Consider the following 22,904-nt stretch of genomic DNA (forward strand, 5'->3'; position numbering starts at 1 on the left):
CTGAGAAGATGTGGTTGTAGCCATGTTTACAGAGGACAAAACCAAGGTTTCCATGAACATTCTTGTCATGTGATTTTTCGGGGTCCCAGGAGTAGGCAGCAAAGCCAAGCACAGTCTGGAATCCTGGAAATAACGTTCACACAAACACTGACCTGGACAAACCCATTCCTAGAACTGGAAGGAGGTCCAAAGCCAAGAGAACCACCTCAGGCCCATCACCAAAGCAAACACCTAGCAGACACTGGGTCTACCGGTGAGGAAAGTGATGCCCAGGGGAAGTTTCTGCCTCTCCAAATACCTCCCCTCAAAACCCAGTTTCATTTGGCTTTTCTCTGTGTATTTTTTGGCTTCCATTTTTGCCCTCTTCAGCTGACCATGCCTACCCAGAGAATTCAGGAAACAATTTTCAGGCTCTGGGGAGCCCACTTCCTCATCTTTTCCCCTCTCCAACCCATAGGGATTATTACATTCTGAAACCCACAGAAACTCAGCAAGGGTTTTTTTTTCTTCCCCTCTCTGTATTTTTCTCTCATCCAAGACATCTCCTACAGCTTTCTTCTGTGACCTGGTAGCCACCCCCAGACTCTGTGGCTGCCTGGGTTTTTGCCCTGTTCATGGAAAATTTCAGAAACCACATGGGTCTCTGGAGCCTGGAAGATGTTAATTGTCCAAATACCACTGATAGGCTGGGTGACCTGGGGCACGTCCCTTCATTTCTGTGAACCTCAGTTGCTCCATCTGTCCAGAGGGAAAAGTGGTACCCAGCCACAGGAATGTTTTGAGGATTAGCAGAGATAGTAAATGTGAAACTCCCAGCACAGCATCTGGCATGCAGTGAGAATTCTAAATATGATTGCCCTCTCTTTATTTTCTTTCCAATATCCCTCTTTCCTCCTTGAGCCATACTAGACTTTAAGGTGTCCCCTAGGAAAGATCAAGAAGCAGCCAACTGAGAAAAAAACAAGAGTAAGGTGCATAAACTCAGGCAGTGAGGATCTCCCTCTGCCAAGCTGGCGTACTCTCACTGTACCTACACAAATAACTGAAAAACTCAGTGATGTAGGTACATTTTAGTAGGTGTATCTTATGGCCAAACACAATAATATCTAATAAAGTTACGGTGGGTAAAGAAATTCTGCTAAATACTTGATATTCATGATCTTACTTAAACCTTGAGGCTGAGCTTTGAGTTAAATTCTCTTTTCCAGGTGACGGAATTGAGGTAGACCCATGATTAAACTCCAAGGACACTGCCCCACGGTTGTTGGCTTAACCACTAGGCAACACCGTCTCTCACTGCCCCTTCTACTGCCCTGGGAACTCAGAGCTTGCAGTTTGTGCTAGGGAGAGGTACCTTGTGAGTGAGAGGAGGAACTATAGCAGGGCCTTCTCGGGAGGAAGGAGGATAGAAGATTACAGAGAAGAGCTTACAATGGTATGAGGGAGGAAGAGAGGAGAGAGAACGAAAAAAACAAAAGGGGAAATTTATAAACCTGATGAGGTGAAGACAGAAATTAGGCTTCTGCTGTACTCAAGAGCCTCCTTTCCTGTCTTCTCCTGGTCCTGGAGCACAGGCATGTGGACACACACACACGCTCCTATGTTTGGTTGTAAACTACAAGGCTCTAGAGAAGAAAGTCAAAGAGCGAGCTTTCCAAAAGAGGAGGGTCTGCCTTGCCTTTTTTTATTGTTCTTTAAAAAAAATGTAACTCATGATTTTTCATTCTATTTTTTGCTTTAGAACTGCAGGGCTTGTAGAAAAAAGATCAGCAAAACAAAATCAGTGATCAGAAGAAGTAAACTTTGAAGAGCACTGTTTATAAACCAAGGTCAAAATCAAGGCTCTGCCTCTGATCTGGAGTCGTTTTATGGTCAGCCACAGGGAGGAGGAGACTCAGACCTGCATCCCAGGATAGGGTGTCCCTGTTAATAAGGAACAGGGTTTTTCCTCTTACTAGGTTGCTGCCTAGGTTCTAGCATTTTCTCCAAGTCTACAAATACTGATTATAATTTTTCCATTGGTGATTTCTTGGCACTTGTTAGGTCCTGAAAACTTGACAATATAAAATATCTATCTTTAGACAGAGAGGAGAGGTTTTGGCAAATGTCATGCCTATGCCTGTCAGAGATGGCAAGCAGGTATATTGATTGGTTTTCTGTCATCCAGCCTGCTCATTTTTAATAGTGTTAGAATAAGTTGGTCATTGGGTTTTACTCCAAATCTAGCTGTATGACTGTAGAAAAATCACTTCACTGTTCTGGGCCTCGGAGTCTTCATACACAAACAGAATAGGTTGACCTACATCACTTCTCAGGTCCGTTTTATCTCTCCTGGTGATTTTGTCATTCTGTCTCTTGGTTTCCTCTGAAGAAGCTGTTTCCAGTGAATGCCATATTGCTGCATTTCCCTCAGCTTCATGAAATAATTTACTTGTTGGAGGTCTTTCCTTTTCTCTTTAGTCATGTTCATCTTAGTATTATTATTATAAAGAGTCATATTATTACTATTATTGAGATAGAGTCTTGGTCTGTCATCTAGGTGGGAGTGCAGTGGCATGAACACAGCTCACTATAGCCTTGACCTTCTGGGTTTAAGAGATCTTCCTGCCCCAGCTTCCCAAGTAGCTGATACTACAGGCGTGAGACACTACACCTGGCTATTTTTTTAAAATTTTTTTGTACAGGAAGGGTTTCACTATGTTGCCCAGGCTGTAACCAAACTCCTGAACTCCAGTGATCCTTCTGGCTCAGCCTCCCAAAATGCTGGGATTACAGGTGTGAGCCATCACCCTGGGCCTAAGAGTCATACCTTGAAATAGCTCCTGTGGAAAAAGGTGATTAAACTCCAAGGACATTCTAGGTGCCTTTCGGAGTTGTTATGAGTATCAAATAAAGTTAGAGAGCTTCACAAAGAGTAGCATGTTAATCTTGCTAGCTCTCTCCTTTATCCTTGCTGATCACTGTGCTGATTATTCACATGTAACATTTTATAAATATTAATCTTTATAGGTAGAGGTACCACTTCTCCATATCTCCCTGGTTGGTGTGGCTCAAACATTTAGCCAGAGAACAAAGGGGTGTATCTCTGGATAAAATATGATGAGATAATAGATAGAAGGAAGAATCTGTGGAATGTAAAAAAAATAAAAGATGATGACTGTAATGATGATGATGCATTAATGACAAGGTGAATAGCTCTCATTTGCGGAGCCCTTGCTATGTGCCAGAACTTCTGCTATGGGCTTTACATGAATTATCTCATTTAATCCTCACAACCCCATTAAGTAAATGGCATCATACTTTTTTTTTTTTTTTGCATAAGGACTTAGCCAAATTGTCTAAGGAAACACAATCTATAATTGAAAGAGCCAGGGTGGGAGTGCCAGCTTGCCTGCACCCAAAGCTCCTGTGATTACCCGGCCCTGTGAGAAGAAGACCATTGAGTCATGACTTTTCTCTATTCTGTCCTGTTTATTTACAGTACCTGTTGTTGCTATAGCACTGACTGGCTGGGATCGCCTTCCTTTGCTTATTCCATAGAGTTCAATTTCGTATTCAGTAGCCTCTCTGAGACCTGTTATGTCCCTGGTACGTTCAGGGGCAAGTAGGGTTATTTCCAGTGGCTCAGACTGCTTTTTGGTATCTCTTATTTTGAGAACAAAATTGTCGAAGACCCCTTCATCAGCTGTCCAGGACAGACGGAAACCGTCTAGGGTGGCATCTGAAACCAGAAGGTTGTCAACTTCTGGTTCGGCTTCTAGAGGGAAAGAGAATGGTGGGAGAAGGAGGAAAGATAACATCATTTACCAGTACATGCAATCTTCTCTCCAGTGGGGGCATCAATATGTAGTGATACCCCAGCTTTCAGAGATACAAGTGTCCTGGGATACCAAAAATGAAATCATTCAACATTAACAAGTCCAGTAGGATCAGGAGAGGGGAAAGATGGAGTTGAAACATTCAATACAAGTCAAGCATATGCTTGCATATGTGAGTTTTGTCTAAAAGCAATTCTGTAAATCCACATCTGGACTCAGCATCGGCCCCTCCTACATATTATTAAATAAGTTCAAAGGCAGTAACTTGTTTATATTTGCTCTCTGTCTTCCAGTGGCTGAGTGCCCATTCTCTGCAAGACCTTTTTCTTTTCTTCTTGAAAAGACAAATAAACTAGCATTAACGATCTGTAGAGCTGCTCATGATGATACTGCTGATTACATTCCCCTTGAGTCTAACCAAAATGGCTTAAAAAATGTTATGGTCTTTTTGTTCTTAGTGCTGTTTCACTAAAGAAGGCTCCTACCCTTGACTTTTTTTTCTTGCGTTCTTTCTTGCTATTTTATTAACCATTAGATAAATGTTCAGATGGTAGAATTGAGATTGGAATATTTTCTGCTACATACTGTGGACCCAGGGTTTCATCTTGTATTGCCTTAACTAGACAAAACTCAATGTCAATGTAGATTTAGAGTTGAGTTTCCCAAAGTGTGCTCAGAGCATTTGATTTCTGTTTGATCCTCTTCCTTAAAAAGTATGCACTGTCAAATAAGTTTGGAAAATACTGCCTGGATAAGTACTTCTTGGAGATAATGCATGTTAGGATGTTCTGAAGAGGCCTGCAGTTAAAGATCCTCTTTAACTTAGTCTTTCCAAACTTACTTGAACATGAAATTTCATCACCAAGTAGGAACTTTGAACATTCTATGGAGCTAGTAATCTCTAGAAAGACTTTGAGAAACACAGATTTTCGACTGGTAGAGTTGTTAATTTCTGTAGGAATCATTAGTCTTGAGAATATTATGGATTTAGTCTGTGTTGCAGAATCTCTTTATATTAGTGATTACCAATAAAATAAGTTCACAGTTGTTTTCCCAATGATGAGCCCACTGGGTAAGTTTGTTAAGATCACGGTTGAGATTCTGAGATGGAATAGGTTTTAAACACGTTTTTGAAATATACTCATTGGTATATTTCTTTTGAGAAGGCTGAAATGTAGCTGGGGACCAGCCAGGCTGATCACCAGGGAAGATGATATAAGATAAGCACACAAGAGTTGTGAACAAGACATGGTCTAAAGAATTTTGAATTCAAAGTGGAAGTATTTCGACCTTCTCATTTCTGGGGTGAGAGTAGGAAGTGTTCATTAGGTACATACGACAAGAAGAAGTGTGGGGAGAACGTGAAACAGCAGACCACATTTGTGGATTAAGGAGGGAATGTGAACAAAGATGTTAAAGTCATGGCGATCTGGGAGACAGGTTACATAGGAGGGGACCAGGAAGAGGAACGAATGGCTCACTTGATTTGAAATACCTGTAACAATCTCAGCCCTCAAGGGCTTGGTTTGGTGCCCTTGGGTGAAGCCAGAGACCATAACCTCATAGCCAATGCCGGTTATGAGGCCTCTAAGCTCCAGCTTCCTCTGGTTTCCTGAAAGTGTGAATTCCTGGGGGTCCAGCAGCTTCCCAGAATCCACCACCGTTACTAGAAAGCTGTCAAAGGCATTCTCCGATGCCATCCAGGAAACTGTGAACCCGTAGGGATTAATGTCGGAAATGGTTAAGTTTTCCAGAAGGGGCAGGGCCTCTGAAAGAAGGGAGGAGTGAAAATAACTCAGGTTAGCAGCACTGACTCTGTCAGGATAGCACACGTTTCCAAGAACACCCATAGATACCCAAGTCCATCATTCAATTTGTGTTACATGCTCAGAAAATGAAAATTCAGTAGGAGCTTATTGGGTGCCAGGTAGTATTTTCTTGTGCAGTTCTCTTAATAGCCTGTGAGGTAGGTATTATTCTCATTTTACATGTGAGAAAACTGAGTTTCAAAGAGGTTGATTTGGACAAAGTCACAAGCTAGTAAGGGATAGAGCAAAGTTTTTAGTTGGGTCTGACTCCAAAAGCCATGCAGTTCTCTATACAAATAGGATACATTGTGTTGAATTTGGATCCCTTTCTCTACTTCCCACTGCCTTCCACTTTTTTTTTTTTTTGCAAGTATAATTTTTTTTTTGGTATACTTCATATGTTTCTATCCCTCTTCTAGTGCACATTTTGAGTCAAATTAATGAAGTCAATTAGTGCCATATCCTCACAAACTGAAATAAAAAGAGGAGGTAGGTTTTTTGTTTATGTGTCAAAGTTAATAGGTCATGGTTATAACCCACTAAGAAAATAAAAGATTTGCTAAAGCTTTTGCTGTTTATTTTCCTGGATAAAGTTAGAAAACAAGGACACATCTGGGTCTTAGTAAGTTCTGTCATCATCATCCCTCCTTTCTTCATTCATTCACCTTCCTTTCTTCACTCACCAAACATGCAGGTCCCAGGCATTCTGATTTCTCAGATGCTAAAGTGCCTATTCATACACTGGGATATCCAAAAGAAGGGAGCTTATGTTGGCTGATTCTGTTAATAGTTCCCAACTGACAAAGCTTCACATCATTATCCTAGTTAATCCTCAGAATGATACAGTAAGATGGATATTGCTACCTGCCTTCCAACTCCAATCACATCTAAAAAAAAATCAGAGATGTTAATGACTTAGCTTAGGTCATACATCTACTAGGTGCCTAAGCTGAGATCCAACCAGGTCTTCTGACTCCAAGTTCTACGTTCTTTCCATACCTAAAGCCAACCCCAATCAGAGATGGCAATCCTGAGGGATAAGGAGAATTAGTGGAGAAGGTCCAGTATCTCTTTTTTAGCTTTTGTTTGTGTGTTTTTAACCCATAGTAATGGTAAATGCATTTTTTTTAATCAGAAGAAAGAAAAGGAGACAGAAATTTCAAAGTTAGTTGCATCCAGTTTAGTGACTTCTTTTTCAACTGCAGCTAAATGGAAACTTTCAAAGAGATAAATCCTCTTGCATTAATTCACTAATGCTCAGGGTCTAATCCATGAGATGTAAAGAAAAATGTGTAAAAAAGAAGTGTTTGGTGACTGAATGAATAAGGGAAGGAATGCCTTCATCCCCTGAATAGAGATTTAAATTTTGCTGTGGCTTGGACTTCCTGTACTTATTTGGAAATACTTGGTGTTTATTCTGAGGCATGTTTTTCCATGTAAAGATTTCCCAAGGATCATAATTCTATCAAAGGCGAAGATGAAATCATTTATACTGTGCAAACAATCTTGGTCTGAGAGACAAAGGTATCAAATTCTGTTCCTGGATTTTGTTTAGATAAGTGGCATCTCTCTTTGATAGCTGGCCTCTTTGCACCTCCACGCCATCAAAGCAGTGAATTCCAATGAAACTGAGGGCATTCAGGCTAATTAGTCAATCAAGGGCTTGTTATTTAAGAGTCCCTCCTGTTTCATTTTTTTTCTTTCTTAATATGCTTCTCTTAAAACGCAATCTTTTCACGTCGTGGATTAGCTGAGACAATGCTGTAACTGGATCTAGGATTCCCAAGACCGGCTCTCAGCTTCCCTTTCTTCTGTTACGTGGGAGGTCCTACAGGCAGCTACAGTAAGCAACAGCCTGATGGGATCTGTGGCCATTTCTCTCCTCCTGAGCAGTGAGAATCTCATCTTGTTCCTCCTTGTCTCACTCCCTTAAGAAATTACCATGTTCTGCATTTGAAGACTCATCTGAATGATTTAATTCACATTAGGTAACTGGATAGGAAAAAAAAATCACTTTTTAATCTTATATTAAAACACATCCAATGTTCTCTTAAAAAGGAGAGGGAATTCATGATTACATAGGTCTATTGTTCTATCTAGGCTTATTGGCTATTTTTAAGAAAGCCACTTTCCCAATAATGTTGGGAGATGGTAGGAAGACCATAGCATCTATAAAATACCTGCTGGATGCTAGGCAGTTAAATTTCATCAACTCCGTTTAATCTGTGAGACAAGGCTTCCAGAAGTACCTGTGGTGTCCTCTCTCCATGCATAAGGAAATTAGGATTCAAATAAGTCAAGAACTTGTCAAAGTTATGTAATTAAAAGGCTGAGGTTTAGAAACCACATAAGCTTGATCTGAAAATCCTCACTCCTCCAGGATGCCATGCTGCCTATAATTAAATATTTAATCGTACTAATTAACATGTCTTAGTTATGGCAATTTAGATGCTGGGAGAGACCTGGTTTAATGTGAAAAATCAGATGGCAAAGTCTGGCTTCTGAAGATTACCATTAATGCAAAGCAAGAGACTTCTAAATATTGTCTGATGCTTTTTGGGCTAGAAATTTAGTAAACTGACACCATGTGCGGCCTTTGCCATTGCAGTCTTGGCTGCCACCGTTTGGCAGCATTTGCCAAATTGAACACTGGCAAATGTTCAAGAAGTCAAGTTTAATGAATGGGTAGGGCTTAATTAAACTTGGAGTTTATCTGCCATCTGAGGGTGAACCTTCATCAATCTATTGTATTGCCAATTTTAAGAAGAATTATTTTTTAAAGAAAGGGATGGTTATACTTTTGGGGCACATATATGAACTGCCTTACCTCACATGATTTATGAGCAGAATTTCTATCTTAGGCCTTTACTAACTTAAGATTCACTTTTTAGGTAGAATCTCTAAACTGTGGCTAAAACAGCCAATAAAACTGGGCACAAAAAATCCTAAAAGCTTTATACAACTCTTGAGAACATTGTCTCCATTTCCCAAGGGCAGCTGTGAAAGACCTCTTTTGTAATAGTACCTGCCTTCTCTTTACTTAGAAGTTTACATGTAGTGTCTTGGCTGTCATGAATAATGTGTTGTAACCTGTGTCAATCAATGGATGAATGGATTAAAAAAAAGTAGTGTGTGTGTGTGCATATATATATATATTTATATAATTTATATATATATATATATATGTTCCTTGTGTATGTATATATATCTATATCTATATAGATATAGATACATAAAATGGAATACTTCATAATCTTGAAAAATAAGAAAATTCTTTCATTTTCAATAACGTGGTTGAATCTGGAGGACACTGTACAGAGTGAAATAATCCAGGCACAGAAAGACAAATACTACATGATCTCACATGTGTGATCTAAGAAAGCTGAACACATAGAAGCACAGAGTAGAATGGTGGTTACCAGCGACTGAGTTTGGGTAGATGAAGAAAGGGGTGATGCTCATCAAGGAGTACAAAGTTCAGTTAGACAGAAGGAATAAGTTTTAGTGATCTATTGCACAGCATGGTGACTGGCCATCGTTAATAATAACATATTGAAGACTTAAAAATTGCTAAAAGAGTAGATTTCAAATATTCTCACAGCAAAAAAAAAAAAAAAAAAAAAAATGGAAAGCAGGTGAGGTGATTGATATGTTAATCAGGTTGATTTAATCATTCTACAATGTATGTGTATATCAAAACAACACAGTATTCTCCATAAATATACACAATCGTTATTTGCCCATCAAAAATAAAAGAGTGTACATTTGGAGTGAAGACTGTATTTTGGTTGAATTTTCCTTTAAGATGACTTATCTCTTTTTCTCCCTGTGTTAGAGTTTTAAACAGGCAAGTGAGAACTTCTGATTGAGTACCTGTAACGACATAGGCAGTGAGGGATCTGGTGGGGTCCCCGGCCCAGGTGGTCCCTGCCACACTGATGTCATAGCCAGTGTTCTCCACCAAGCCCATGACGTGAGCTTGCTTTGCATCTCTTGATACTGTCAGTTGCTGGGACTCATGCAGTGAGTGAGCGTCACTCACATTGATAACAATCTTTGCAAAAAGCCCAGCTTGAGTAGTCCATGACATGTTGAAGCTGTTTGGAGTAATATTGCTAAGAATTAGCGTGCCCAACTGTGGCTCTGGCTCTAAAGGAGAAGGAACATGGGTAGAAAGAAAGAGAGAGACATTATTAGAGGAAGCAGTAGATTTCTCCAGAATGTAGCCATCGAACATGAAAGCACTGATATCTCCAAATATATGCAGAAGAGGTAGTGTGTTAGGCTGTGTCTACACCTGCACTGAATATGATGGGAGAGAATATATTGCTTTCTCTGTGGGCATAGATTTGTGTTCTTTTCTTATTTTTTATTTTTAAGATTTGTGCTCTTTTAAAGCATAGACACCACCATTTGCTAGGCATGTATGAAGAAGAGAAGACAAGCCATTAGAGTGGTAGATCGGAATAATGTGAAGGGTATTAAGGCTACATTTTCTAAAGTTTGTAATGGGGACACAAGCCCTGTAAGATGTTCCAAGAAAAGACAGCTTTATGATTAAGTATGCATGGTAAACACTGAATATTGTATCTTACCATAGATTCACAAGGTGGGTTTGCATTTTAAAGGCTCTGACAGGCTGCTTCTGTAAATAAACATTTCATTTTCTTTAGCCAATAATTTCATAAACTTACTGATCAATGCATACACTATCTGAGGAATATTCTTCAAACATCCCAAGGAGCTGGTGTTCCAGTGAACATCCTTTAGAAAATGTTTCTTTGTAGTTTCCTTATTTATAATTCTTTTTAGTATCTACTGGTTGCACAAATTAAAGGGTAATATACATATAAAAGAAATTTTTACAGTATTTAATGTGCATTGTAGAAAAATCTATATTTCACTCTTTAATACCATCAAGGTGAAGATGGCTTCCATTAGAAATTCCCGGTGAATGCAAAAGTGAAAGAACAACTTGAAGTTAGGCATTAAATTTTCTGCTTAGGAAACTCACTTATTGGATAATTTGGACAGATAGATGGTTTCCCTGAGTTTATATATCTCTTTTCTGTTAAAATCTCGACATTCAGTTTTGAGAGCAACTCATTTAATGTTAAGGGGCCTATATGGCTAGATGTTTATGGGGCTGGCCTCCTAAATGCTCATTTATCAAATAAAACTAATTTTAAAATAAGTGCAACCCAGATTGTGCTTTAGAGAGTGCTGAAGGATTCAGATATTAAGATCAGGATTTAGGGTTGGGAAGAGGTACACCAAGGCCTTGGGAGTTATTTTGCTTCAGCTCCAAAATTTGGAGGAAAGAAGGGGCTCATTTGGATAAACTTTATCTGCACAATTGTACAGCATAACTCAATGCAATAAAATCTCTACGAACAAAAAGGATTTGGTTTAGAAGCAGCATACAGCCATTAGCATTGACTTCGGATTTCCTACTTATTAACTTGAGAAGGTAGCAATGCAATTGTTTTCAGCTATAACCTCAACCTCAACAAATTCCCTCAATCACACAAAAGATAAAAATTTTCCAAGTGGAACTCTGTTATTTCCCTATATTTTGCTATAGAAGCAATCTCCCAAATTAAGGATGCATGCCAGAATTCTTTTCATGCTACCAGACAGTCAATGCCAACAGATTCACCATGCAAAATAAGACTTAGATTCTTGAGGTCAGCTTTACCTCCAGCTGTCTCTCAAAGGGTGCAACCAAGCTGAGAAATGAGATGCAAGAAAAAACAGAGAAAGATAGTGGTAGTTAGGGTATGGTCAGTGTTCCATGCAAAATGAGGGGCATTTTTCTCCGACCACTTCTAACCTTCTGAAATGATTCCTTAACATGCTAGCTGCTTCCAGGAAAGAGAAACATTTTCAAAAATTTAATGCTATGAATATTCACCACATGCACCAAGATTTGGACAAGATGATGGCTGGAGAGAAGAGCCTGAGGCTTTGTGACAGCTGTCAGTGAGTGACAAAACATGCTTGACAAAGTACATGTCAAAAAAAAAGGATAGTCTTCAGACAAAAATCTCAAGAACAAAATAAGACCACTGGGTCCTCTCATGCAGTTGTTGATTTGTGATTCAGTGTCCATTCTCAGCATGCTCAGCTCAGGGCACCCTTATTTTTAAAAAATTCTGCTGGAGAGAAAGAGGGTGTAGATCTCTCTGACCAAGGCACCAGAAACGGCATGCACATACCTCTTTGAACATGACATATGCAAACTTTGATTAGAAAGACCACAGGAAGATGATAATGGGTGGGACTGGAAAAGATTATTCAAGATCAGAGGAAAGGATGGTTTAGAAATTCAACCAAAGCAAGTCAGGTTAACTCTATATAAACAAACAGAACGACTCCAGATGAGAATGGATATTTAGGAAAAAGAGATTGACACTGAAATTCTTTAATTTGGGGTGAGAGTTATTCTAACATTTTAAAGCTTTTATTTGGATGGTTCTATCAAATTTGAGAAGCATTGGGATCAACTAGGAGGATGAAAAGTGGGTAGTGAGTGATTTTTGGAATGCTATTCAGAGGAAGTTCAATGAAGACTGAAGAAGCTATAATAGGAAATACCTGTGGTTGCTTGGACCATCAGGGCCTGAGCACGATGCTCGCCAATCAGCCCATGAAAGTGGACAGTGTAATTAGAAGATGATTTGAGGTTGTTGATGACAGAGCTGCGAGACACCCCAGGCACAGAGAGCAACATGGTCTCCTGGGGGTGATCAGAATTACTGACTTCTATAAGAAAGCTATCAAAGGCAGACTCCTGAGCTTCCCATGAGATGGACACACTGCCCCAGGTCATGTTTAAGACAGTGAAGTGGCTAAGAAGAGGTTCGGCTACTAAAGCAAGGAAAAAAAAAAAGAAAGTGTGTCAATTTAAAACACCATTATAGAGTCAAAATCAAAACACGTAAGACTAAATCCATAAATTTTTAGATTTTATCCTTTGTTAATAGTAAAATAATTTGTCCTTTGTTGAAAATCAGTTTGAGCCATGAGAAATAAGCATATATGTTTGCCTAATTTTCTCCTCTGGGATTTTTTATACTTGAATCTGGCTAAGATAGGAATTGGATAATGTGGGCTCTCTGCCTTATCTGTGGACCACCTGATGACAATTTGTAGCCTCATATAGAATAAGGACAGACCCTCCTTCAACCGTGGGTGACCTAAATGACAGGCAATTTTGATGTTACAATGTCAACCCATTTCTTGGATTTCCCAGACTATGAGTCCCCTTTTAGTAAACTATAAGGAAAAATTCTGTGTTTATTCTGTATTGCTTTTTTTTCTAGTTTGTGATTTCTTCATTACCTCTCAAGAGAAGGCACTGTCTAAAATGTGCTAAGAATATTATTTTGAATGTACGTGGCTCCTCTTTAAATTCACTTAGCGTTCTCATGGCAAAGAGCAACTTAGTGCACATCTCACAGATACCACAAATTTAAAATGAGAGCACATCATTATTTTTTAAAACTAAGTCCCTTGTTTGAAACACAACTATTCTACTTTTATTTTTGCTATCTATCATTCATTATTCTCAGGGCAAGACAGCATGGGCTGGTCTTCTAGAGGTGATGTTGGAACTGAAATGGTCTGAATGGCATGGTTGCCTCCTGCACTCATCTGATAAGTAATCTTTGCTGTTTCTCTTCATTTTCCCAATTGGGGGAAAAAAACCACCCAAAACCATAAACACAATTATTAAATCATTGAGATATTTGGGTATTGCAAGGTCAAAGAGACAAGGAAGACAAAGACACTAAGCTAATACAAAAAAATATTTATAAGACCTCTTTGACTGAGGCAGACATCTTTCAAAGTCAAGAACAGCTCTTCTTATATAGCTTTTTAGTTATCAGAGGTTAGAATTCTTTTCTCTAGATTCCATATGGCAACCTAGACTGAACTGCATTTTATGCTGCAAATATCATGGTCAGTGATAAATCAGGCAGGTGACTTTATGACAATCCATTATTTGGGCTGCTGTTGGAAAAGAGTTACGTTAAACAGCACTCCAGCCTAGCACCATGGAAGAGTTAGTGCCCTGTGGGTTGTACAGCAATGGGTGAGGAGAAGGAGTGGCTTCACCCTGCAAAGAAGACTGTGGAGAGAGAGTGTTAGAAATGGGAGAATGCACATGTACCTGTCGTGGCTGTGGCACTGATGGTTTTGGTCCGGATGCTGGGAGCAAGTCCAGAGAGGTAGACAATAAAATCAGTGCTAGGGGACAGCCCTGAGATATGGGCAGTTCGTTCAGCACCAGAGATATTATATTCTGCAGTCTCCAGCAACCTATTGGAATCAATAATTTCAATGGTAAAGGTCTCGAAGATCCCATCGGTGGCTGTCCAGGAGAGATTGAAGCTCTCGGGAGTTATGTCAGAAACATTTAAGTTTCCAATTTCAGGTTCTTTGGCTGAAAAAGGAGGGGGTGGGGGAGAAGAAACAAATACATTTGAGTTAATTATTTGGCTTTTTTAAGATTGGGGTTGTTAATGGAACCATTGCTGGGTAGAGAGATCTGATAGTTCAGGGCTATGATGGAAGAAAGCAATGTTACCAATTAGTGCCAAAGAGAGAGAAGCAGCAGTTTTGTTAAAAGAAAAATTAGAAAAAAAGAAGGTAAGGGTATGGCAATTAGATTTCTCTACATGCAGTTGCCACATACAATCAGGCCCTAGCCAAGAAGATGTGCTGAATGATCTTATCAGGAACTGTTGCATCTCAGCCGCTCATGCCTCTGGGAGCCCTATCTCAGAGTTGCTGGCCACAAGTCAAAAGATATGAGTCCCAGCAGCTTCCAGTCTCTTGAATCGGATTAAGAAGACCAAGATTACTTGGATGCTTCTCACAGACATTCTTTGCTTTGAAGGAGCTCCCATCTATTCAAATGAAGGCTAAATAATTCTGATGCCATTACCCTCCCAAGGTGGTAACTTGAGGCATCTGATTTTGTGACTTAATGGGAATTATCAATTTCTCAGTGTAATTCTTGGTATTTTTTAATACTTCAGACAAGGACCAGCCAGCCATTCTCATATTTTGTTGAAATAGCGTGTCCTCACTTAACTGCTGGTAGGCTAATACTGCATTGCCAACCAAGAGTTCTAAACCAAGGCAAGGCAGTTTAGGTCATCCCTTTCAATGAACAAGTAACATTTTGTCTTGGAGATGGTCCTGCCAGTGCTTTCCCCAGCCACAAGAATAAAATGTGTAGAGGGCAGGTAGGAGCAGGGTTTGAAAAGCTAGTACTGTCTCTTTAGCAAGAAAGAAGGCTCCTGGTCTCTGAGATCCTTCTAATAGATTTGTTGAGATACAGATCAGATGGGATTAGGGTCCTTCCCGCCCATAGGCCAATTCATCAGTGGCAAGAATGTTGCTATTGTTAAGAAGGAAAACACACACATAAAAATACTGAGGACATAGAAACCACAAGATCTGCAGGAAAGATCAGAAGTGGTGGGTGATTACTTTGTCTTCTGGGAAGGGATGGTTTATGGATGCCAGATAAAAGATGCCTTGGGTGCCTTCAGAGTAGCCTCAGATGCAAATTCTAGGCATTTCAGGGTCACTGTCAGGCAGTGGTTTATGTTTATGTTTATGTTTAATAAGTGAAATGACTGAGGTTTAAATGCAGAGCTATGCTCTTGCTAGATTCAATTCAATACAGGTATGCATTACAGTTTACTTGCAATAATTATTTTAAAAGGGGGAAGTCATATGCAAAATGAAGCAATAGTCTCTACCAAGCTTCAAATCCATGGAGGCACATAATAAAGGTGCCAGGGGAAGGCTGCTGACTTTAGCAGGCTCCCGGGAAACACTGAAGCCTTGTAACGGGTAGAGAGATGAGTAAACAGTAATGCACCCTCCTGGGTCTGGGGCTGGGAGTTTGCCATCCAAAGGCCAAAAATCCAGAGAGAAAGTCGATTAAAAGAGCTAAAAGGGTATCAGTTCTTTGACATTCATAGCCCGGGACATTCCTTGTTCCAAAAGCTGCTGTGTGTACTTGTGCTAATGAATGGCTTTCTCTTTGGTACAGTCTCCAGTCATAATTGTGTAATTCCTTTTTTTTCCTTATGGTCTAGCTATTTGCTAATTTGATGTTCTAACAATGACTCAGTATCTGAGAGAATTGCCCGGAGGAGGGTAATTCAGTTCTCTTATTATACTGGGTGCATTTTAAAGAAACATTTCTTAAATGCAAGAACCACACACAGTACTCATATCCTTGAGTGCTTTAGAGATAGGAAAGCACCATTTCCAACTAGCAAAAGATTCTCTAAAGTAAATAATCTGTGCTCCACCAGAACTCATATACACAGAGTGGGGCTTTTAGTTAGACCCAAGCACTGGAGAAGTGAATTAAAACCATCTGGCTGATTCCTGAAACAAAAATTCATCATTCAAAAAAGATGTAGAATCAGCCAGGTAAAGTATGAAAGGTGTGGCGGGCGGGGGCGGGCTGGAGATCAGAAAGGGCAACATCTGCGTCATTCACCATCCACATGGCAAAGGCATGGGGACAAAGGCAGCCCACAGGGAGGTCTCTGAGCATGCACAGCCGGCCAGTGAAAGGCACATGGACAGGATTCAGTTATGGGGAGATGCTGACTCTGTGCATGATCTCTAGGAGAAGAATAAAAGAACCCTGGGGAGAAAGCATTGTCAGGGAGAGGAAGTACCTGTGGAGGCCTCAGCAGAGAGCACTGGCGTTCTATAGCCCTGGATCACCCCATAGATGGAGACTCTGTAAGGCGTGGCAGCCTTGAGGCCCGGGATGTCCACAGCCCGGAGGCTGCCAGGCACTGTGAGGTTCTGGGCTGCCTCCACCTTGTTGACCTCCTGCACCTGAATGACAAAGTGCTCATAGGCTTGGTCAGCTGTGGTCCAGTTGAGTCTGAGGCCATCCCAGCCAACCTCAGATGTGGCTAAATCTCCCAGCTGCGGGAGCTCTTCTGAAGAAGGACAGAAAGGTATTTGTCAGTTCTGCAAACCAAAAATGAGGAAACCAAACATCCCACAGCCCAACTCTAGGAAAGAGAAAGGGGAAAGATAAATTTTTTAAAAATTTGATTCTTGGTCTCTGAGCATTTGCAATTTGAACTGTGGTTCTCTGGTCGCAGCTGTCTTTAGGAGTTGAAAATGGCCAGAAAGGTGAACATCTGCCTGGTTTATCCTTGAGATGGCAAAGACATCTGCACCAATGCACAACCCACTGGGAGCATGCATTACCAGCAGCTGAAGTTCACATGGAAAAGTAGGACTGTGGGTCAGGGTAAGAGAAATGGGAATGGTTAGAAGGGCAGACTTTGGAGGCAGGTGGTCCTTGATTACAATCCCAACACTAGCATTTGCTAGCTGTGTAATCTTGGGCATGCCACTGAGCTTCTCTCTGAGCCACCCTCTCTTCACTTTTTAAATGGAGCTGATGGTGCTATTTCCTGGGATTGCATGATGATTAAATGGTAATATCGATGAACTTCTTAGTGTCATACCTGATACATGGCAAGGGCCGACAAGTGGCAGCTAGATAAATTTATCATTGTTCGAGTGTGTTCCCTTGGAATTTCTTACTCACGTAGGGGAGAAATGCCTGCTTTATTTCATTATTTGTAAATAGAAAGATTATCCATCACTAGCCACTGGCTACCTGCCTGGGTTTATAAAGTGTATGCTGTCTCAGCTGTGAACAAGTATGCTCCTTTGGTCTTTTATCAGCTTTCAGGGATCAAAGGTTATGCTCTGGGTTCTCAGCTTGCTTCTTTTTTCACCTTTTTCTATTTGTACTTTGTGTCTAAATGAAGAATGGCTGTATCACAGAGCAAGGCTGTTTGTGTGCAATGAGTGTGCCTGCTTTTAATTAAAAGAGTGGATGTTTTTCTCAGTAAATGGTGCAGGAGAGAACCCACTATTAGTTTTTCTACAGTGTAGAAAGGAAATTTAATGTAGTTGTTATTGGTGATTGAGAAAGTTAGGATTTAGGATATAGAAAAACCCACTGCTTTGTGGGTTACTCCTCAGGGTTAAATGCAATCTCCCAGCCACTGTTTTGAAGGCTGAAGTGGCCATGGGTTAGAAGTTTAGGGAAGAAACTATCTGCAGAGATTTCAACAAAAAAAAAAAAAGGTGAAAGATAAATACTTGTTTTTGGGTATCCAAGGATTCAGTGCATTGTGGGAGTCTGGGCAACTTCTTCCTTTTAAGAGGGGCTGTTTTCAAACTGTGTTTCACGTAGATCTGGGGCTTTTCTAGAAGAACTGTATTGAGAACATGGATGGAGGTATCCCCCCTTCCTTCCAGGTTTACTAAGAATAGCTGTTCATTATCTGTCAAAGAGCAGGTTTCCTTAGAAGATTTCATAAAGCAGTTGTACTGCTAAAGACAAGTTTGCAGACTGTAGATGAAGATAATGAGCATCTTGCCCACAGGCCACACCTGTCTCAAATGCCCTTTTTGCTCTTGTTTGGTCAGAAGATGAAATACAGGACTATGACCTGGCCCCCAATTTGTGGAATCGTGTGTAGTTTCTAGCAACCGCCAAGTTTATTTGTTATATATAAGCAAGAAAATTTTTTTTTAATTGGGTGGTTTGGATTGCATTATCAAAAGGCAGGATATGTAGAGTGGGCATGGGCTTAGGGCATAGCATAGAAGCCCTATTACCAAAAAGTTGGCCTTTTTCCCCATAGCCCTTTTTGAAGCTATTTCTAGAAATCTCATATACAGCACATAGTTTTCTATAATAGATGGAGCAGAACATTTTGGTGGAAAATTGAAATTGTTTTTCCTTCCCAAATTGAATGAAAAGCATTGAAGTCAAAGGTGGCTGTCCTTTCTTGGAAACGTCCCTGCTGTGAGTATCTGTTAAGGAGAGTCTTAATTTCAGCAGAAGCTAACTGTATCACTTCCAAAGGTTATTATGTAGAGATCTGCCTATCAGTTGGGTGTTGGTGGCTCTGAGGCTAGCAATAAGGTTTTTTTCTAGAAAGTTCTGATCTTATTTTTGTGCCACAGCCCTCACGTTTGTGCTGTTTTAAAAATCATGACGCTGTTGGTGAATGATAAATTTAGCTATTTGCTACTCAATATTTACTACATGATGGGCAGGCACTTTACTAGGCACTGACATTCATTAGCTCATTTATTGCTCATGACAGTTTTCTGAAGTAGGGTTATCATTGCTGATTTAAAGATGAAAAGAGGAGGCTCAGGGCTGTAAAGAAATATACCCAAGAATAGAGGCAGGGTACACTGGCTCATGCCTGTAACCCCAGCACTTTGGGAGGTCAAGGTGAGTGGATTGCTTGAGCCTAGGAGTTTGAGGCCACCCTGGGCAACACAGTGAAACTCTCTCTCTACAAAAAATACAAACACTTAGCTGAGTGTGGTGGCTCACACCTGTGGTTGAGAGAATCACTTGAGCCTAGGCGGCAGTGAGCTGTGGTCACACCACTGCATTCCAGCCTGGGCAAAAGAATGAGACCCTGACTCAAAAAAAGGAAAATATATAGCATAAATACACTATATATAAGTATATAAGTATATATTTGTGTGTGTATGTGTGTATATATCTATAGATCTATAACTATATAACTATGTGTGTATATATCTATAGATCTATAACTTGGGAATATGTGTGTATATATCTATAGATCTATAGATCTATAGATATATACACACATATTCCCAAAATTATTTAGCCAGTGAGGTAGAATTCCAGCCCGGACTCTCCTGAGTTCATGCTGTCTACCAACAACATTGAGGTAGAATTCTGCCACATGCGGGAACTTTCACTATTTCAATGGTATGCTGGCTCCTATCATGTCTCAGGTCTGGGAGGAGGATCATATACCTGTGATGACCTCTACAGCAAGGGGTCGAGTGCTGCGGCCCCTGACCTCGCCGTGCAGGGTGATTGTGTAAGGAGTGCCGGCCCTGAGGCCTGGGATTTCCACGGAGCGTAGGCTGCCAGGAACGGTGAGATTGTGAGCCTCTTCCACCTGGTCAGCCTCCTGGACCTGAATGATAAACTGGTCATAGGTTCCATCTGGCGTGGTCCAATTCAGTCTGAGAGCATCCCAGCTAACCTCGGTCACTGTGAGGTTTCCCATATCTGGAACCTCCTCTGCATAAGGACACAGAGTTGCTGAGTTACTTAAAAAGGCAATTGCACTCTCGGATTCAGGTGAGATGGCATTTTGGCTAAGGTTGGGATGAGTCGTCTGTTTAGTGTTGATTACAGATGCATGATTTACAGCAGGTGTTGAGCACACTCAAATTGTTGGCACTAAAGCCAGGGTTTTTCTATTCAGCCTTTGGGAATGAAAAGTAGTTTTAGGAATTGTTCACAATTTCTATTCTTGACATACAAATAGGGTTATGGGGAGTCCTTTGGTGTTCTTAAAATGAACTCATGAGCTCAGAGCTATTTTTTCTTCACTTACAGGTTGGGCTTTCCAACTTTTTCGATATTGTGATTGAAACTTACTTTGAAAAAAAGTCACCTCTCACTTTTTTAAAGGAAGAGTAGGTGGAATTTTCCATGGAACTGGGCTACAACTACGACTTAGCCAAATAAGGGATGTAACATTTAGGAAGAACCAGAGATGATTCACTGGTATTTCCCCAATGTCGTAGGAGCTGATCCCAGTTTAGAGCAAGACAGTACTTTGATTCTTCCTGAGCAGAGACAAAGGGGAGGAAGTGAATTAATGAGTTAGTCTAGAATACCTGTCAAGACTTCAACAGAGAGAGGGGTTGTGCTGAAGTCCTGAGTGACCCCGCGAATGGTGATGGTATAATGAGTGGCTGCTTTGAGCCCAGGCAGGTTCGTGGACCTCAGTCCTCCTGGGACCGTGAGGTTCTGGGCTGCCTCTGCTGTGTCAGCCTCCTGCACCTGAATGAAAAAGTACTCATAGGCCCCTTCCGGAGCAGTCCAGTTGAGTTTGAGGGCGTCCCAGCCCACCTCGTCCACCACAACATCTCCCAAATTGGGAGTTTCCCCTGGAGAAGGACAAAGAACTAGTTTAGTGATCAAATCCCACAACAAGTTCCAGGGAATCTTTAACACAAGAAAAAGCTTTGTATTACTTTGTATTACTTAAAAAAATGTGACTTTCTTTGCATAAACATAAACATGCATCATGCAACACTTTAACGTTTAGAAATGGAGCAAAGAGAGAGGGCGTGGGAAATTTTTTTTTTTTTTTAAATCTTAAAGAATTGCCTTAGCCCTCAGTAGATGAGAGAATTTTGTGATTTTGTTTCCCTTTCATGTATAGTGCCTTAATGTCCCTTAACAGGAGGGAGGCTGTTTATGGAGTTAAAGGTCCTCTCCACGGGAGCTGTGTGTTTAGTCCCTCAGGTTGAGCTCTGTACAAGTCCCAAGGGTGTCACTCATGTGGAGTGAAGCATTAAAGGTGGCCTTGGGATTGTGTAGCCTGATGGCCTGATGTCACAATTAAACCCCATAGACATAACTAGTGGGAGAACATGTCCATTCCAAAGCTAGTTGTGTCTAATGATTCACTGGCAGTTTCCTGCTGGGAAAAATAGAAGCTATAAATAGAAAGGGAAGAGATACCTGTGGAGGACTCAGCAGAGAGCACTGGTGTTCTATAGCCCTGGATCACCCCATAGATGGAGACTCTATAAGGCGTGGCAGCCTTGAGGCCTGGGATGTCCACAGCCCGGAGGCTACCAGGCACTGTGAGGTTCTGGGCTGCCTCCACCTTGTTGACCTCCTGCACCTGAATGACAAAGTGCTCATAGGCCTGGTCAGCTGCGGTCCAGTTGAGTCTGAGGCCATCCCAGCCAACCTCAGTCACGGTGAGGTTTTCCAGTTCAGGGGCTTGTTCTGAATAATGACAGAGATGGGGTCAGTTAAACTATTCCTCATAAAGTTTTGCTTCTGAGAACCTAGGAATGGCAAGCTCGATGCCACACCTACAGGCCATTGCTGCCCGAGTGCCATGTTTTGCTCACTGCATCTGCTACCAGTGCTTTCCCTATTAAAACATTAGCAGGACAACAATGTAATATTTCTTTTGTGGCCGGGTGCAGTGGCTCACACCTATAATCCCAGCACATTGCGAGGCTGAGGCGGGCAGATCATTTGAGGTCAGGAGTTCAAGACCAGCCTGGCCAACATGGTGAAGCCCTGTCTATACTAAAAATACAATAATTAGCTGGGTGTGAAGGTGGGCGCCTGTTGTCTCAGCTACTCAGGAGGCTGTGGCAGGAGAATCATTTGAACCCAGGAGGCGGAGGCTGGGGTGAGATAAGATGGCACCACTACACCCCAGCCTAGGTGACAGAGTGAGACTCCATCTCAAAAAAAAAAAAAATTTTGCCTTCTTGAATATTTGGGTTTTTCTCTTGGAAATGGTATTTTCCTGTTGATCAGTGTCCTGCAGATTTAGACAACTATACATCTATGTTAGCAATATTCTGAGCTTCAGTTTTCATTTTGGAATGTCTTGCTTCATAAGGGAGTGGCCCTCAGTTATTCTGGGGGTCTTGGTTTGAACTGTCTAACCTTCTGTATTTTGAGACAGTTGGCTCCTCTTAGATTCCCTTCTTTTTTCGAGGCTGAGGTGGGTGGATCACCTGAGGTCAGGAGTTCAAGACCGGCCTGGCTGACATAGAGAAACCCTGTCTCTACTAAAAATACAAAAGTTAGCTGGGTGTGGTGGCAGGCACCTGTAATCCCAGCTACTTGAGAGGCTGAGTTAGGAGAATCACTTGAACCCAGGAGGTGGGAGTTACAGTGAGCCGAGATTGAGCCACTGCACTCCAGCCTGGGTGACATAACAAGACTCCATCTCAAAAAAAAAAAAAAAAAAAAAGCTTCTCTTTTTTTTTGTTCTGCCTTAATATCCTCTGGGAGGTCTGTTTTATAGCTTATATTGGGATTTTGTCAGTTTCTAGGTCTAAATCATTTACACAGATCACATTAGTAAAGATTAGAGATGCTTTGAAAAACTGTTCCTTATTAGAAAAAAAGAGGCCCTGGGAGAAGCAGATCTTACGAAGCTCAAGGAAAACCAAATGCACCCTCTTCATTCATCTCCTGAATGCATGAAATTCCCTAAAAACTCACTGGTCTGAACTTGACTTAAGGGTGAAAATTTGCCCAGGGTTGAGCTTAAGTGGACTTTGCATAACTTAGGAAGGAAAGTATTTCTCTGGAAATGGATCCTGTAAACTAGAGAGTAGAAACTGCCTTTAAATCATTTAAGAG

The 22,904-nt window shown here is 40.9% G+C and overlaps 1 protein-coding gene across 13 annotated transcripts in view; it reads right to left on the minus strand.

Annotated features, from left to right (window-relative positions):
• Window positions 1-22,904, minus strand: part of TNC (tenascin C) — a 93,470-nt gene that overhangs the window by 22,293 nt on the left and 48,273 nt on the right. Inside the window, exons 11-18 of one of the 13 annotated variants that reach the window (XM_032251421.1) lie at window positions 21,246-21,518; window positions 20,393-20,665; window positions 19,515-19,787; window positions 16,345-16,617; window positions 13,803-14,075; window positions 9,500-9,775; window positions 5,314-5,586; window positions 3,485-3,757 (exon numbers count right to left, since the gene is read on the minus strand). In XM_032251421.1, coding sequence (XP_032107312.1) covers window positions 3,485-3,757; window positions 5,314-5,586; window positions 9,500-9,775; window positions 13,803-14,075; window positions 16,345-16,617; window positions 19,515-19,787; window positions 20,393-20,665; window positions 21,246-21,518 — 2,187 coding nt within the window. The remainder of the gene's footprint in view (window positions 1-3,484; window positions 3,758-5,313; window positions 5,587-9,499; window positions 9,776-13,802; window positions 14,076-16,344; window positions 16,618-19,514; window positions 19,788-20,392; window positions 20,666-21,245; window positions 21,519-22,904) is intronic. The other 12 variants (XM_032251423.1, XM_032251422.1, XM_032251425.1 and 9 more) reach the window with 12 other exon arrangements.

This window comes from Sapajus apella, unplaced genomic scaffold, assembly GCF_009761245.1.
Source record: "Sapajus apella isolate SASKATOON/1434 unplaced genomic scaffold, GSC_monkey_1.0 scaffold76, whole genome shotgun sequence".
Classification (NCBI taxonomy): Eukaryota; Metazoa; Chordata; class Mammalia; order Primates; family Cebidae; genus Sapajus; species Sapajus apella.